Below are 16541 nucleotides of genomic sequence, written 5' to 3'. Positions count from 1 at the left end.
CTGTTATTTCAAGAACTAATGTCTGTTTAGATACATTCATACTCAAAGCTATACATTTAGTTTACTCACACCTGTTGAAGCCTGGCGTGTCTGCAAAAGCCAGTGTTGAATAACATATCACTGCTGTCCTTGAGACAAAAGAAAATTTGATTGACTTGATTTGTAAATAAAAACGCCCAGTCATAATGAATGAATGAATGAATAAAATCACATGTGCATACATTTATTACAAATATCACAATTCAGGAAACAATTCTTCAATCAGTCACATCTTTGGGAACTCTGGGGCAAAATATAGATGTTTTAAATACAACTCACAACTTATTCTTTACAATCCTGAACTTCATCTCCAAGCATAGAGACAACAGTATAATTTCTCTCACCTGCATGTATAAGGTGCATCGGAAAATACCAGACAGCAAACGGTGACCAGAACAGTCTTTCATCATACTGAGAGATGCGTTATCTTTTGAAAATCATTCCAGTACAGTTTGAATTAAGTTTGATTTTACAGATCCTGTTCATGCAGTTTGTTGGAGTAATAATTCCTTAATAAACAATTTGACCAAAATAAATTCTAAATTATTCAGTACGATAATTTGAAACATCGATGATTGTTTTAATTCTACAAATTTTTCCTGAATCACAATCTCTCATGTTCATTTCATCACCTGCTTTCAAAATACACATCATTCATTCAACCCCAGAGATGCTTCAAGTAAAGGATGGACAGAAAGACACACAAAATATGAGGTTCTTATAAAGACAGGAAGAAAGATGGAGAAATGACAAAATGAGAGCAGAGAGATATGCTATGCTATACAGAGCACAAAGATATTATACTCAGTTTGAACCAATCTCTTCCAAACAGACAAACCTCTTTTGACAAGATCAATTCTGTATGCAACAGATCCCACAACTCATGTCTTTACGTCATGCCCGTCTGCTGTGGACAGTTTCTAACATGTGTAAATTATTTTACTGCAAAACTGGACTCAAAATGTGAACGTTTAAAGAATGACCCGGGGATATTTAGTAAACTTTGAGGAAAAACAATTCTCTTAAACGTCTCACAGTTGTTTCAAACAATTTACTGATGGGCTAATACAACACGATCAGTCAACAAAAGCTGTTGTTCCTCTCAACCAAGATTCTACATAGCCATCATTTTAAATACAAAATTAAATCACATCCTGTGGACTGAAAATAGTCGTCTTGGTACAGACGCGTGCGTTTGTTATCACAAACAAAAATGAAGACGTACTTCCATATGCTGCCCCTCAAATGAGCCCGACTTACAATGGAGCTGCATTAAAAGTTTTTGTCAAATTTTTAGCACCAATCAAACAATCCTAGATAAATTCAGAAAGTGGTGGAAATTGTATACAACCCCCTCATTGGCTCAAACAAAAAAGAAAAGAGAAAAAGTGATTTCATTCACAGATTATCTTTCTGTAAATTCTAATTGTTGTGTATTTATTTGTTGTGGTTGTTACATACATGGCTGAGACTGAGGAAATAACATCTGAGCAACGACAAAGCACAAAAAGCAGCAGGGTCAGCTATGCTGAAAATCAATTAGATCTCATACAGATTCAAGTATTTTGTTTTCTACTTGTTGTAAAACAATAATTGTGACACTAATATTCACTGCCGTGTCACAGCTGATTTGACTTTTAAATTTTGCTTCTGTAAACCAAAAACTGAACTCTAGGAATAAATTTGCAAGTTTCTGATACCCAAGCTGACCAATTAATAGGTGTGGGTACAACTCTTAGAAAAGGGAATGAAAATGCTACCTCGAGAACATCATACACCATATATACCCCAAAACATGAAAGTGAGACATCTCAGATTTATCTGTACCTTGGATTTAATACTGTATTTCACACCGCATTCCTTTCTGCTACCCAGCCCTTTCTCATCTGCAGACATGTGCATGGCGGTGATGGGATTAAATAGCAGTAGCCTCTGGGCTGAAAGCGCAGTGGGATCCTCATATCATAGAAAGGATGTCAATAACTCTACAGAGGGAGGGAAGTTGCTTCTGACTGTAATCTGTTTAAAATGTCCCTACTCCTCACTTCTCCTGTTTTTGCCTGAAAAACACACTGTTGATAGAAAGTGGATGACTCTCGGCCCAGCTTCTGCAGTGAGTTGTCAGAAGGATATAAAAGAGGAGATGTAAGTAAATGAGGGAAAGATCCTGGGGCTCCGGCTGTGATTAAAATTCCCCTCCTCTCATCTCTCTTTCTTCTCTCCGCCTCTCTGTCGCCGCTTCCTCTTACCAGAAGTCACAGTTCTGATTTCATTGCAACACTGTGGCACCATCCTCGCAGCCCTGCTGGCTGAGAGGGGAAAGGAGGAGGAGGAGGAGGAGGCTGTAGGGGCTTGTGTGTCTCTCCTTAATGGACGAGCAGCAGGAAGTGTGTCAGGAGACATGTGCAATGAGTCTGACGCGGGTCTGGATGTCCTGGCGGCACAGGGGGCATGTCTCTAACTGTAAGGCACACTCCATACACATACCACTGGAGAAAGATGGGAGGGAGAAAAAAAAACATAGGAAGACTTTTATTCTCGACTGACAGGGTCTGACTGCTTTCCAACCCTATCCAAATATGTCTGAGCTCCAGTATCTTTATTTAATCGGTCTGCATACTTTGGGATTTTCAAGCATTGTTTGTCCACACCAGATGCACACATACCCATGTCCACAGGGCCGCAGCTCCGTGTCAGCCATGACGTCACAACACAGCGTGCAGCAGTTGTCTCGGATGCTAACCTGCTTTAGTAAGGCCAGACGCCGATGTCTGGGAAACACACACAGAAGCAGATAAATGTTTCCATTTATAGACCCGTATTTAAAGCTGTTTCTGTCCGTGTATAGTGATGACAACATAGTACTCCAGATAGATAGAAACTGCAAATCCACACATAATATATTTTGCTGAACATTAATCTGGCATCTTACTAATGTTATTAACTATTAATTCTTACGTTGACATGAAACAACTTGACTATACTATAGTTCATTCATTTACCATGTTTGCTGCACAGATAAAATGAAACAATATAGGGTGTAAAGCAGATACACAAATGTAAGTTTAGCTATGTTTGCAGTTGTAGAGTATGTCAAATTTTATTTAGATGCTTACACCCCACACCAACATGAAAAGGATGAATACACTCAGAGTAAAAATAAAAGGGGAAATGAAAGGTGTTTGTCCACCATTGCACAACTTTTTGTCACAGTCTAAATCACACTGGTGCATTTAAACATTATCGATTCAAGACAAGCATGCTATCAGTTAAAGACGCAGTGAGAGTGCATAGCCCTGTTGTAATGGACAGACAAATATCTGCTTCGCTGGACTGTTGTCAGAGTCACACAGAGTCAAGCCATGCAGTAACGTTACTGCCAGCACCAATTCAACATCACACTTGAGAATCTAAAAGCACACGATCTGCTAGCTGAGCCCAACATTAATCCGTCTACTTTTTATTTCATTTATGAACCTAACTTTCATGGGTTCACTGCGTGTAAACTATTTAAGGTCTGCTGCTGGCCAGCCGGAAGGCATGAGTGCTGACAAAACACATGGTCTGCATGTGGGCTGGCTAGACCTTTGACTCATTATTTTTTATTTTGTTACTTGTTTTCCCTTGTTTGCCTTTATTGTATACTCGCAGCACAAAAAGAAAGAACATTTTATACTTGTTACAGACTTTATTCTTCAGAAGGCTGTAACCCCTTCAAAATCTTGTGTCATCAATGTGATATCATTTTTGTGCTCCACTTTCAGGGAACTGTGGAGACTGCTAAGGTTTCCTAAAACCCTTAACTGAAAAGGGCCATAAGAAGTGTCTGCCATAAGCCTGGACAGCTGCATAGTAGAACATTAGACTGCATACGTGACAAGTAACCAACTCAGGTGCAGATATTGCCCTTTTCATACCCCCTCACCTAACTAGAGTTAATGAGGTCCTTTAACGAGTCAAAACAATTACCACAAGTTTTAAGAGCTGCCTTAATGTAGTCAACAAATCAATGAGTGACGAACATGCTCTTTGTACTGTGCAGCCACCATTAGGTGAGTCGCATCATGCCAAACCTATGTGTGGGACACTGTGTGCAAACAAATCACTCACTAGTCAGAGGACAGCTGGGTAAGATCACATACGGCATCATGCCATCCCAAATTCTCAGAGGGCAGAAGAGCTTCATTTCTCACCTGGGTAGGATGATCTTTTCACTGGGCAGCAGTGAAGCAAAGTCGTTGAAGGTGCTGAACTTGACAGAAGGTGGATGGCGGAAAGGCTTGGCCCCAAAGTTGAACTCACACTGTTGGTATGACATAAAACTTGCTGCTGCAAAGAAACCGGACCTGACAAGACATTTGAGAACAGATGGAGGGACAGAAAAAAGAAGGGAGGAGGAAGAGGAATGGGGAGAACAGAAAGCAAGTGAAAAAAGGAGACTAACCAGTGAACATACAGGTGGGTGAGACAGAGTGTGTGGGTGTGGACTTACGTGGCCGAGGAGAAGACCTGTTTCTCTGGCGGCAGCTGATGTCCATTCAGGTAGAAGATCATCTGCTTCTTGCTGAGGTCCAACAGGAAGCCGATGGCATCTCCTAAACAGTAAACACACACATAGCAGAATGAAGTCTTGGTAGGCTATTATTACTATTATCCGTCCACGTGGGAGGCAAACCAGAGCCTGAATGCTGGTAGTGTCAGCAGTGTGTGGGTGCTGAAATAACAAAACAATCCAGAGACTCTAAAAACAAAAGGACAATTTCTAAACAAATGAGTCACAAAATTCTTTATGCTGTGATCATTTCAAAATTTCTCTGGAGTGTATGCTCAAAGAAAAGAAATCATAACTGCATGTGTCCGTGTGCGCAGTGCATACCCTCCTTCCAGCAGGGGTGAGAGTGAGGTTTACTGCGAGCGTTGTACCAGATGAGCTGCCTGCAGCCATCATACGCACAGGAGTATTCATCATCTCCTATCCCATAACCCTCCTGTAACACATACACACACACATGCAAAATGCTAAAGTGTGTCTGCAGAAAAACAGAGTGAGGAAAGGCTGGACAGTAAAGACAATGAGGATGAGTACATGGTTGAGGAACTTGCTGTCCTTGGTGGCCCATCCGATCTGCATCACTCCTGATGTAATGACCGTCACCTCATAGTACCAAACGCCTGAATCCACGCAGAATGTGCAACGCACGCTCTCAAATGAGGAGGCATCACATCGTGCCTGAGGAAGAAAGCAAAAAGAGAGTGAAACCTTCATACGTCATTCAAATTTTATAAACACACACATGTGAAAGCTGTTTATATTAGACTAATGTGTATAAAGAAGAAGAAGAAGAGAAGGCATGATTTCCAAAATGAGTGAACCTGCTACTGACCACATGTACATCCACAAATGCTGGCAAATGTAGCTATTCTCACAAACATCACACAGAGACTAACCTCTAGCCCAGTGGGGGAGATCTTGAGGTACTCGCTGACATCGTTGCTATTGAGCATGGCATTGATGTTGCTGAGGTTGACCTTCTCGTAGGTGAACTGACGACCGTCCTTCAGGACTGGGCAAAGGACAGCGAAGGAAAACATGATCACATCTCTTTCTTCAGTGACTCACGCATGCACACGCCTAATTAAGGAGGCCGGGGGCTCGTCTCTTTCACACATGATCCTACACAAACATACAGTGTTGAAAAAAATGATGCTACTCACACAGATTGTCAAGGCTCCACTGTGAGCAGAACCCAACCTGCCTCTTCAGGTAGTCAGGATGCTCTGCCCACGACTCCAGGACAGCAAGTCTATTGCTGATACACGACTCAGACACCGTCAGTTTGTTCTCACCTGAGGGCAAGAAGGTACAACAGGTGTGTGTGGCTGTGTGTGTTAAAACAGTCAAACAAATCCCAAAACAAATCTTTATCAGACATAAAGCAGAAGTCACTTTAGTAAAATCTCACTTTAAAAGGGCTATGTAGGACAGGCAATGCCAGAATCAAAGTGTAAAGACAGTTCAAAAAGTCTTTTTGCTGCTACTACTCTTTACCCATTCAGTCTCACTTTGGTAGTCTTTTGTACAGAAGCCACTACTTTTCACCTGTCTCATCATGAGTGATTGTAAGTGAACCTACTGGTCTGGGAGAACTTCTCCAAAGCGATGAGAGCAAACAGCATGACAGTAGGGTGGGCCTCCGAGCTCTGGAGGGAGATTTACAGAAAAGACGGAAAGGAAATGGTTATTAGTTTGTCTACTGTGTTTATCTTCTTTTTTGGGTTATTACTCTGAAGTGCACAAAAGCATTTCCTAACCGCAAACACATCATAACAACGCACAAACACACATAGTCCTGTGTAATCACACCTTGTGTTATTAACTCAAAGTGACCTTGCCTCTATGAACAGGTCTGAGATGAAACTAACGTGGTTGAGAGTTTTGTAACTGACAGCCATGTTGCAGTATCATTAAGGATTCACTCTGACTGCACGTCCATCACTATGTCTAACTAACATCAACACTAACATTTGTATTTGCAGAGTATCAACATCTCATCCATTTTTTTCTACTGTCACCACTAACCTTTCCAGTTAAGCAACTTCAATTCACTTGCAGATGTCTAACTTTAATATGCATGTTTGTGAGATATGCAGTAAGAAAGTTATTCTGTTTTTCATTTAAAAAAAAGTAGCTTGGTGGCATTAGGAAATGTGCCATAAAAAAACAAGAAAATTAATAATAGAAACGCACCACAAGAGAGTGTGTGTGTGTGCGTGTGCTCACCAGACTCTCTAGAAGGTACTCAAGCGTTCCAGGGCTCAACAAACCAATACTGGCTGGACCTATTAAAAACAAAAACATATTTGAGAGGACCATAAAATAAATAAATAAACAAAAATAAACAAAATCATGATGACAATAGGAGAACGAAGTATTTAAACAGTATTTAAACTCAGTGTGTTTTCCTGACTTTGAGAGGAGCTCCTTCTTGATTCCAAGAATTTTGAGTGACGCTGATTTACACTATAAAATTTTAGCTGATTTTCCACTTGTTGACAGTTTTTGGAGATAGCTGACAAATTGCTGCCCACATTGGAGGCAAACCAGATGATTAAAATGTGAGCATTTTCAAAGACAATCTGAGAGACGAGCCAACGCATCACAGATGCCAGAATGATATCTAGTAGGTTCAATATGTGAACCTCTCTGTGAGTCCAAATACTGTAGTATTAAATATTTTGACCAACAATGATTCATTAATGACTCATGACTACGTCTCACTCTGGTCAAGTAGTAAAAAAACAGCCTGGGTTAAAAATTGAGCCAAAGTTAATGTAAAGTTCTTGCAAGATGAATAACACAAAGACTTAGTGGTTTCCTCCAATGAGTTTGATCTTACAAGTTCATAGCAAGCGACTAACATGGCAATGGAAGTGAAGAGCAAGTGAAGAACAAGACCACTGACTCAAGGATTAAAAATATCAAGTGTGTAAATGTGGACTGTACCAGCCAGTTTCTCCGCCAGACATCCTAGGACAGCTGTGGTGTTTCTGTGTTTAGCAGGGTTTAGAGCATCCTGTCGTGCTACAGCTGAACTCAAACTCAACATGTCAGAGAGTTTCTGGAGAGCATCCTGGAAAGAGGAGATAAAGCAGTGAAGAGGAATGAGAGACTTAATATCACACTTTCAGTCACAACGTCTCCAAATCCTTACACGGCTGTGGAAGAGAACAGGTCAGCTGATTCCCTGGACCAAAAGCTGGAAGAAGCACACCACATCAGGTAACTTTATTAACAGGGACACACAGTGTTACTGATTGACCAGACACTGTGATCAGCCGATATCATCCATCTGTTGAGCTGCAGTGCCAGGCACTCTCTTGTGGTACTTATACACAAGACAAGTAGCAGTTTAAGCTGTGCAGGTGTTAACATATCGAACTATCTACAGGCACCTGTAGGAATGGAGTGTTACAAGTGCAGTTTTATTTTTTTGTAGCTGCTGTTTGTGTGTTTGAAGATTTCTGCTTTCGATTTTAATCCTGCAAAATATGTTTTGTTGTGTGGAGTATATTTTTGTTGAATACTGAAAAAAGTAGAGTTCATACTGTTCAGAGCGTCATAATATGTCCTCTGTCCTCAGGTTACTTTGGGCAGGGAAGCAGGGGGTCCAAACCAGATTTTATTTGCTCAAAGGGGGAAAAAAAGAGGTGGTGTGGGAGAGGGGTGGGGGTGGGGGGTGGAAAGCAGAGGCCAAAAGAAAACAATAAAGAAAAGTAGATGTAAAAGTTGTAAAAGATGTAAAAGAATAAGCTGAAGATCTTTAAAAGTATTTAATATCCACTGAGGGTGACTTTGTTAAACTAACCTCCATTTTTGTTTTGTTCGATGAATTTTAAATTTTATGCAATAAATAGATTTTTTAAAAAAGGAAAACATCACAAAGATTCACACAGAAAGACCTGCAGCTGTAATACTTTTCACTGTGGATGGCACTAATTTTAAATCTGCCTGCAGGCAACGACATCAACGCGTTTACATCTGCAGGTCTAAAAGGTTGCTGTTGGTCTGAAATGGTAAGAGTAAGAGCAGACTCTTACTGATTACTCCCTGGGGGAAGGTTATAAGCCTGAATTTCTAGCTACAGTATGTCCTGGTAAACATGTGCACATCCATACCACCTCAGGCTTTGGTCAGGTCTGAGGGAAGAATTTTCTTTGTTAGAAGAAAAACAAATAAATCTCTCTGTGTGTCATACAAACACACACACACACAAATGAGCCACTAACCTTGGTGGGCAGGGGACACTCATCCAACAGAAGGGTGATCACTGCAGGGCCAAGCGGATCGTCCAATGGGATCACTCGAATCAGAGACTGAACAACCTCCAGCCAACCATCATCTGAGAGAGAAGAGAGGAACAGACAGATTTGAGACTGCACACACAAGACAACTCTGACTGACTGCGCTGAAGGTATAATGTCAATTATTTTCACACTAAAGTGTTGAAAAACAACTCCCCCTTTGTTATGTATTTTGTCTACTTGTGTACTTAGTTTATCCCACATGTTTCCAACAACATTCAAACCCAGATAAATCCCTAATTTCACTCCAGGTGAAGGTGCTTTTCTTTTAATCGCTTGTCTGTGGCATGGCTTCCTCCTCCTTCTCTGTAGCTGCTCTAACTTCTGGGAGAAGTTTGTTTAATATAAAAGATATCAATTTGTATGATCTCACATTACTTCATGTTAAACTACATCTTTTGCTATTGCTTTGATTGAGAAAACTCCAAGTGGCAGAAATGGCATACTGTGAGTTTAATTTTTTTAATTTTAAGTAAATGTTTTACAGACAATGTTCTACATACCGGCTGTCTTAATAAGTAAGTTTTATTGTTTGGTTTATAAGAGATAAGAGAGAATTTTTCACCCCACATGTGTCAAAGTTGTTTGAGAAACCCTTTGAATACATCATCTTGACCATTATTTCTTTCTGCACTTATTGCATCAGGCTGGATGATTTTTTTTTACATCACATTTATATTTTGTTTAGGCACATTCTCAAGAATTGTGTGCCTCTTTGATCCAGCTCCCTCATGTTCTTTCATTAGAAGACATTACTTCATGCAAAAAAACATAACGTGAAAATAACTGAGCTGCGTTCAATTCAATTTGTGAGACCGGCCCCTGAATTATGAGCATCAGATGCAATATAAATACTAAAACATCCATTTCCTGTCCATTAGATGAGTCAGAAAGAAACTCTCCTTGTATGACACTATCACTTATGAAATCCCCAGCCAACTGGTTGATGAATAATGTAACATCAAACACATGTCAAACAGAAAATGACTGTCTGTCTGGCTGAGTGACTTGCTGCTTGGCTGCCTTCAGGGTTCAATAACTGCAAGCTAATACCAAGCTTGGCTGGTGTCAAACCACTCAGCACCAAGCCGTGTCAGCACCAAACAACATATGTGCATGATGACACAAGACTTCAACGGCTACCACACAAGTATACAAACTCACACACACAGCATCATTCACCATATGCACAACATGGCACACATGCAACAAACCAAAAACATGCGCGCACACACACTAGACATTACTAGTTCACATTACCATGTTAATAATGCAAGTAGCGGGAAAACACATGGTGTCTGCAGCGTACCCCCCCCCCACCCCACCTGACTGGGGCTGGGCCAGTGGGTGTGTTTGAGAAATGTTGAGGCAGCAATATTACTGCAGGATTGACAGATGGTGTTGCAGCCTTTTCACATAAATAGCCTCCTTTACATCTCACCCAATTTCGCATACTGTACATGTCAAAGGCAGAGTTGTTTGCATGAGAAGCTACAAATGCTAAATCAGAAAAACTGTGACCAAACAGAGGAAGAGGACTGAGACTGTAGGCTGCTTACAAAGCTATTGTAATACCAATGCCTCAGCAGTTCTCAGAAACAAGCCACCGCTCAACCCGAAAGAAATGGCACAGCTTATTCCAAAGAGACATGTTTAATTTCCTGGACCTCCTAACCAGTCAGTAGAAATGCTAAATCCCCTGCATAAATTGCGAAACGCCTTAACTGTGCGGCTATAGTTCAGTGCAAAGTTTCATTACAATCCGAACAAACAGCATCCTGAATCCATGTTTCAAGTTGTGTACAATTAATAGTCAACTAAGAAATGGTTTTCTCGGTTAATGTTTCTCCCTTTTCCCATCTTATAAACTCTGATCCTTTCATTTCAAACACATGAAAAGTCCTTTTGTATGTATGCTCTACTAGCCTTTTAAAAAAGCCATTTCATTTGCTAAGTGGACACAACACTGTCTGATCATCCATGCTCTGTGTGTCGATGTGCGTTTCATTTTCTTCCTTACCCGTCTCTGCCATCTCATGCAAAGTGATCATGGAGTAAGGGGGCTCTTGGTCACTGAAAAACAAAACAGTTTCCACAGAATGTGATAACAATCTTGTTTAGGAGGAGCATTTCTCACATCTTTTTCAATTTAGCTAAATGCCATTCATTGCAAACATCACATTTTATATCTGTGTTTATTTATGAGCATGCTTTACACAAATGTTGCTTGTGCGTCTCAGTAAGAGCATTCAACCAGCAAATACATTTCAAGTGTTTGTGACCCTGTGGTCACCTAATCTGAAATAACATAAACAAATTACCCATGCCATTGTGTGGTTCTGTGATTGCAGTAATGGCTATAGGCAGTAATGTTGTCCTGTGGAGAGGTTAAGGCAAGCATATAATTGTACTGGATTTACATCAGTGGGGGGTTGTTTTGGATGACGCTGCTATTAGTGTTGCTTGTCATGGCTCATCCCATGCTGAAGACCGGTTTTGTTTTGACAGCAAACATCTGCCAGCTTGATCCTCAGATATCCTAATTCAACGAAGTAATAATGTAAACTGATTTACTTTCATATCTAAACTGTATAAGTATTCAAAAGACAGTGGTTCAAGCTGCAATACTTACTGGTAGTCACTGTTAGGTTACAAATAATTCAGTCCTATTATTAGCAAGACAACGAAACTGTATGACTGCCACCAGAACAAAAATATACAGTACTATGAAGCTTCAACTAAATATCTAAATTCAGTTACACACCAGAAATAATGTTACATAACCCTAACCTGGCATTATCAGCGCACTTCTCCTAGCATTGCCTGGGTGGTCCCAAGTGCTGAAGATAACTGAATGCACACCTTCTCTGCTAAAACTAGGATCACAGCGGTATATTGGTTTCACAGTCCGCCATGGTATGAAAATTGGTGGTTATCATAACATGTACATTTGCCTATCTACTGTATTGAATTCTATTGTATTAGTTTCAGGTTCAAGTTCAAGTTTATATTAAGTGTCATGTTGATCACAAAATAATATTTTCTAAAATAATAAAGCCTTTTTCTGCCAAATAAAAAACAAAAAAACATTCTGTATTCCTTCTTTTAAAGGTCATTGTAAGTAATACTACTACTAGTAGTAGCAATAATAATAATAATAAATAATAATCACGATTTTGTAATACCGTCTACCGTAGAGCTGGGATATTTCTGACAAGGCTATTGTACTGTAGAAATCTCACACCGTTGCAACTCTAGTTCCAACACAACTGCCACAAATACTGAACCTCAACGCTGGAATACATTAATTAACAAAGTTGAGTCAACTTTTCAGCTTGCAGCTATCATACGTACTGATGCTAAAAATGCCATTTCACAACAGTCAGTTTCAGTGTGGAAATACTGTGCTACACTAACAGTTAACAAAATAGTCAAATCAGCCACAGGTCATAGGGGACTCATGCTGACGAAACCCCCAAACAGTCACTCTGAACAGCTGTTCTCTGAAGAGCTAGGATGGAGAAAAACGTGCTTCAGCATCTACATGGGAAATACAAATCTTATTACACTACTGCAGCAAGTCATCATTATTCTGAGACAGGAAACACAGTCCATAAAGGCAGCTGACTAAGACATCTCTTAAGAGTTTGAAACCACAGGCTACCTGAGCAGTAGTGAGTAGCAGTACTACTTTAAGTGCTCAAGTAGCCACACGTAATACACTATGGTTAAAGTAAAAAATATCAACAGGTAAAATAGAAAACTCTTTTAATAAAAGATCAGGATGGTTCGAGATTTTTTTAGTTGCCTCAAACATTATCGGAATTCACAACATGAAATATTACTGAAACTACAGAATATTAATTTAAAAACTGTTCAGTTATCTTTATCTTATTAATATCACTCTTATTAGACTTACTTGTCCACAAGTGTCCTGATGACAGCCAGTGTGTCCAGCACCAGGCCATCCACATTCTGCTTCTTCCGTCTTGGCTCATGGGGCCCTCTCCCTCGGCGTGGCGGCCTGACCGGGTCCCTGGGTCGACTGCTCCGGGCCTCTCCAGGATCAACAGCTGCACCTGTGCTGTGATCCACTCGCCTAACTTGTCCTCTGGTCGCCCTTGACGACCCATGATGATGGTCCTCCAAGTCACTATCTTCCCGGCACACGCAGCTGTTACCCATGGTTCCAGTACCGGAGACCACAGTGGCAAGGGTCTCCAAGAGTGGAGGAGGGGAGTATGAGGAGGAAAGGAAGAGCAGAACCCGTGCAAGGCTCCTGCAGGCACAGAAAGTGATCCAGGCGGCTACTATCATATCATTTGAAGAGCTTGGTTTTGGGGGACTCTTATCCCAGAGGACTGGGTGGGCTCAGAGTGAATGATCATACTGTATCCAAGCAGAGATGTGGGATTGGTTTGGCAGTTATGATACAAGACTGTTAAATGGACCAAGTGAAGTCAGGTGACGTGAGGAGAAAAGCTCTGAACATCATAGACAGCCCAAGGCTCAGATCCAGATCTCATCCAAGGCTCACATAGCTGTGGAAGCAAGACAAATAACGTGAAACTCTGAATGTTAAGTCTGTCACAGCTGTATATTCTAACTCTTTAACAGTTGATGGTGGTCTGCCAGCAACAAAGTCGAAAACCTGCCGTGACACACCCCACGAGGGAAGTGTCAGGTCTGGAAAAAATAAAATAATTACAACTATATCATATAGCTGGCGTTCTAAAGCAAAGTAGCTACTTACGATGTGTTGTGAAACTAGACAGTCAAAGTTTACTAAAAATGAGCTCATCATACACTAACTTACTGAAACATTTTAGTATTGTTGGCAAACAAGAGCTGACAAGCGAGCTAGCCACCCACCAAGCATTGTAACATTAGCAGTTCCAAATGAAAACCAAACTCGGACCATCAGTCTGTTAGTGAGCTATAATGACTCAGTTTTGTCTGAAAATCATACTTACGCACCACTACTTGAAAAACAGCAGCATTCAAACGCAGTCAAGCCAGACCGAAGTTGTTAACAAAACAGCTAGCAATGCTATGTTATAGCTCACCAGCTAGCTGTTAGCCCGGTTAGCTGGACACCTCTGTGATCCTACTGTCAAACTACACAAGTCAGCTAATGTGAGTAGCAAAGAACTACGCGTGGTACTGAAATGCCCGTGAAGTACAGTGGCAGATTTACAGGACCCGTCTAGTCCGCAACGCACCTTTGGTGAAGTCTAAGACAGTACACACATATGACGATTAGCTAACACCTCGTACACATTTTAACAACGGTACACCGCTAGCTACTTGCTAAGTTCCGTAGCGTTGGCAGCTAAAAGGTTGGCCATCAGCTGTGGCTGCGGAGGCGCGGCTGACGGAGGAGGGAGGAGGATTTCTGTTTAGTACAACAACGACAGACCTTAAAGCCGGATGTTTCACATTTCTTTTTTTTATGAAATCGTTTTCCTTTTCTATTGTTCTCTGTGATGTATTCTGAAACTTCTGGATCGGTTTGGAAATAATTGTTTTGTGTATTTTTGCTCCGTGTATATTGTTTTATGACAAAAAGATAGTGATAAGCAAAAGCAACAAGTTACAACAACAAAATTGCATCACATCAAAATGCACACGATAAATTTGCATATAGTGGCTGCATAAGACTACGGCACCAACATGAACACTTCAAACAAGTGTGCTTTTACAACTGTTTATTGTTGTTTAAAAAAATAGAAAATAGAATACCAGCGAACCACAAAGCAAGACTGGATTCCCCGAAGCCAAACATTCCCCCGGTACTTGAACGCAATCACGAGATTTACGAAGGCAAAAAACCCCCAATATGTCTAAAATGCACAAGTATATTTCCATTTTAAATTCAAAACTGTCTCTACATAAATACACGGTGTCACCACCCTGAGTATTTGGATCTATAGAGTAAAAGAATACCATATTCGCTGTGATGTGCTAGAACAATAAGATCCATCCATCCATTTTCTATACCGCTTATCCGGGGGGCTGTCCCAGCTAGAACAGTAAGATACAATGTGATATTATCTTACATGAGGAATTATTATTTTATGACTTTGCAGTGACTTAAGAGGAAATTTAATGTGAGAACAACAGCTCAAGAGATTCAGTTTCTCAAGCGAATCAGTACTGTGCCACTGATGGTAAGACATGCATTGAGTCAGTTTATTTTTTTATTTTTTGACACTAACTTAAGCCAGAGGATAAGGGTGATACAACACAGAGGAACTGAAGGTGGAATGGGTGACTCCATGCAGCAGGGTCCACGTTTAGGTTCAAGGCTGTGGTCCATTTAAATTAAGTCCTTTGGTGGTTTGACATCTCTGTTCCAGCTGATATCTCAGGATCTGGGCAACTGAGGTCCTGGTCACATGTTTGATGGCAAAGTTGATTAAAAGACAGAACCGGCTAAATGTAAGCATTCACAATATCAAGTGTAACTAATGTGACAGACCAGAACTAAGTAAAATCTGTTTTTGTTCTTTCCTTGCAGTGCAGAAATAAACAACGAATCAACTAATCTTTTCTGTTTAAAAAGTGGCTCATGTATATAATAAAGAATTTCTTTTTAAGCTGAAACAATTAATAAACCAAAACCTCAACGTACCCAATGCTGTAGGGTAAGGTTGTGCACAGGTATTCTTTTTCTGTTTATACAATTTTACTAAAGTGGTCAATATGTAATCTAGACTTCACAGAAATTAAAAATATCATACAATCAATGGTCTTACATCAAGTCAACCATGCATTTAGATGGTATGCTGTAAATTGGGACAGTCATACACCCTGCTTCGGTCAAGGGCTGTATTGAAGGAGTTGTCACAGTACATCCCACTCCTGCCCAGGTTTTCAGAGAATTTTTGTGATTTAGGGTGGAAGGTACTTGGTGAGGTTTCAAAGCTAGGAGAGAGAAGCCCGTAGTCACTGGAAGTGGTCCTGTACAGTGGATTATGGGGTTTTGCCCTCAGCGCGGGTCGTACACCTTTAACTGCTGGAGTCATCATGCACGAGAAGACTGGGTTTCCAGGGCTGGAACATGTTTTTGTATTTTCTACATGCTCTTCCTGAGATGTTGACATCATTGCAGTGCCTAAAAACAAAACTGATATTAGAAGTCACAAATGTCACTCTTAGTGCAAGGTTATACAAAACCAAGCTCATTTTTGATAGAACTGAGGTATGTTTGCTCTCGTTTAGTTTACCCATTATCACCTCTGGCAAATGTATGAAATACATGTTTTTGATGAGAACGAAAATATTTAAACACAGTTCACGAGCACACTTGTTTCTTGGCTATCTTTGATGCTTAACATAGCTGGATAATGTTTCAGAAGCAGAGAATACTTTAAAGTATACTCCGAAAGAAAACTCTGTCACCTAACGTTAGAGGGAAATTTCTCTCTGTAGTACTTGTGTGCTAAGCTAACGTGCTAAATATGCTAGTTTAACTCCGCCAGCTGACATACTAAAGTAAATCGATGTTACCCGGCGTTAGATGTACAAATTTATTGAAAACCGTCTGAGTAAAACGCTACTGCTTCCAGTCTGTTATTTTAATGAAGTTACCTTTAAATGCAGTTAACCAACACAAATTTGTGATGTCTTCTTCTGGT

At 40.4% G+C, this 16541-nt stretch overlaps 1 protein-coding gene across 3 annotated transcripts; it reads right to left on the bottom strand.

Annotated features, from left to right (window-relative positions):
• Window positions 1–190: 190 nt before the first annotated feature.
• Window positions 191–14296, bottom strand: rspry1 (ring finger and SPRY domain containing 1). 3 transcript variants are annotated; one of them, XM_046394306.1, is made up of 15 exons: window positions 13875–14296; window positions 12821–13442; window positions 10922–10974; window positions 8827–8939; window positions 7544–7670; window positions 6821–6879; window positions 6174–6240; window positions 5755–5886; window positions 5488–5603; window positions 5126–5269; window positions 4916–5027; window positions 4532–4634; window positions 4233–4385; window positions 2706–2810; window positions 191–2528 (listed from the first exon to the last, which is right to left on the bottom strand). In XM_046394306.1, exons 2-15 carry the CDS (start codon window positions 13216–13218, stop codon window positions 2432–2434), a joined length of 1779 nt encoding a protein of 592 aa, XP_046250262.1. In that variant the 5' UTR covers window positions 13219–13442; window positions 13875–14296; the 3' UTR covers window positions 191–2431. The 3 variants fall into 3 exon arrangements, with proteins under 3 accessions (XP_046250262.1, XP_046250263.1, XP_046250264.1); XM_046394307.1 differs by having other exon boundaries at window positions 13879–14296; XM_046394308.1 differs by having other exon boundaries at window positions 13968–14296.
• Between the last annotated feature and the right edge of the window lie 2245 nt (window positions 14297–16541).

Source organism: Scatophagus argus, chromosome 7, assembly GCF_020382885.2.
Source record: "Scatophagus argus isolate fScaArg1 chromosome 7, fScaArg1.pri, whole genome shotgun sequence".
In the NCBI taxonomy this organism is placed as follows: Eukaryota; Metazoa; Chordata; class Actinopteri; family Scatophagidae; genus Scatophagus; species Scatophagus argus.
Note: the sequence above shows the minus strand (reverse complement) of the source record. Positions and strands in the feature narration are given on the sequence as shown.

Excerpts from the sequence above, each read along its gene's own strand:
- rspry1 (XM_046394306.1), bottom strand. The coding sequence starts at position 13,218 with ATGATAGTAGCCGCCTGGATCACTTTCTGTGCCTGCAGGAGCCTTGCA. Across the intron at positions 8,940-10,921 it reads GCATGAGATGGCAGAGACGG|ATGATGGTTGGCTGGAGGTT; the intron begins GTAAGGAAGAAA and ends CTTCTCTCTCAG. Across the intron at positions 5,604-5,754 it reads GTGGAGCCTTGACAATCTGT|TCCTGAAGGACGGTCGTCAG; the intron begins GTGAGTAGCATC and ends TCCTTTGCCCAG.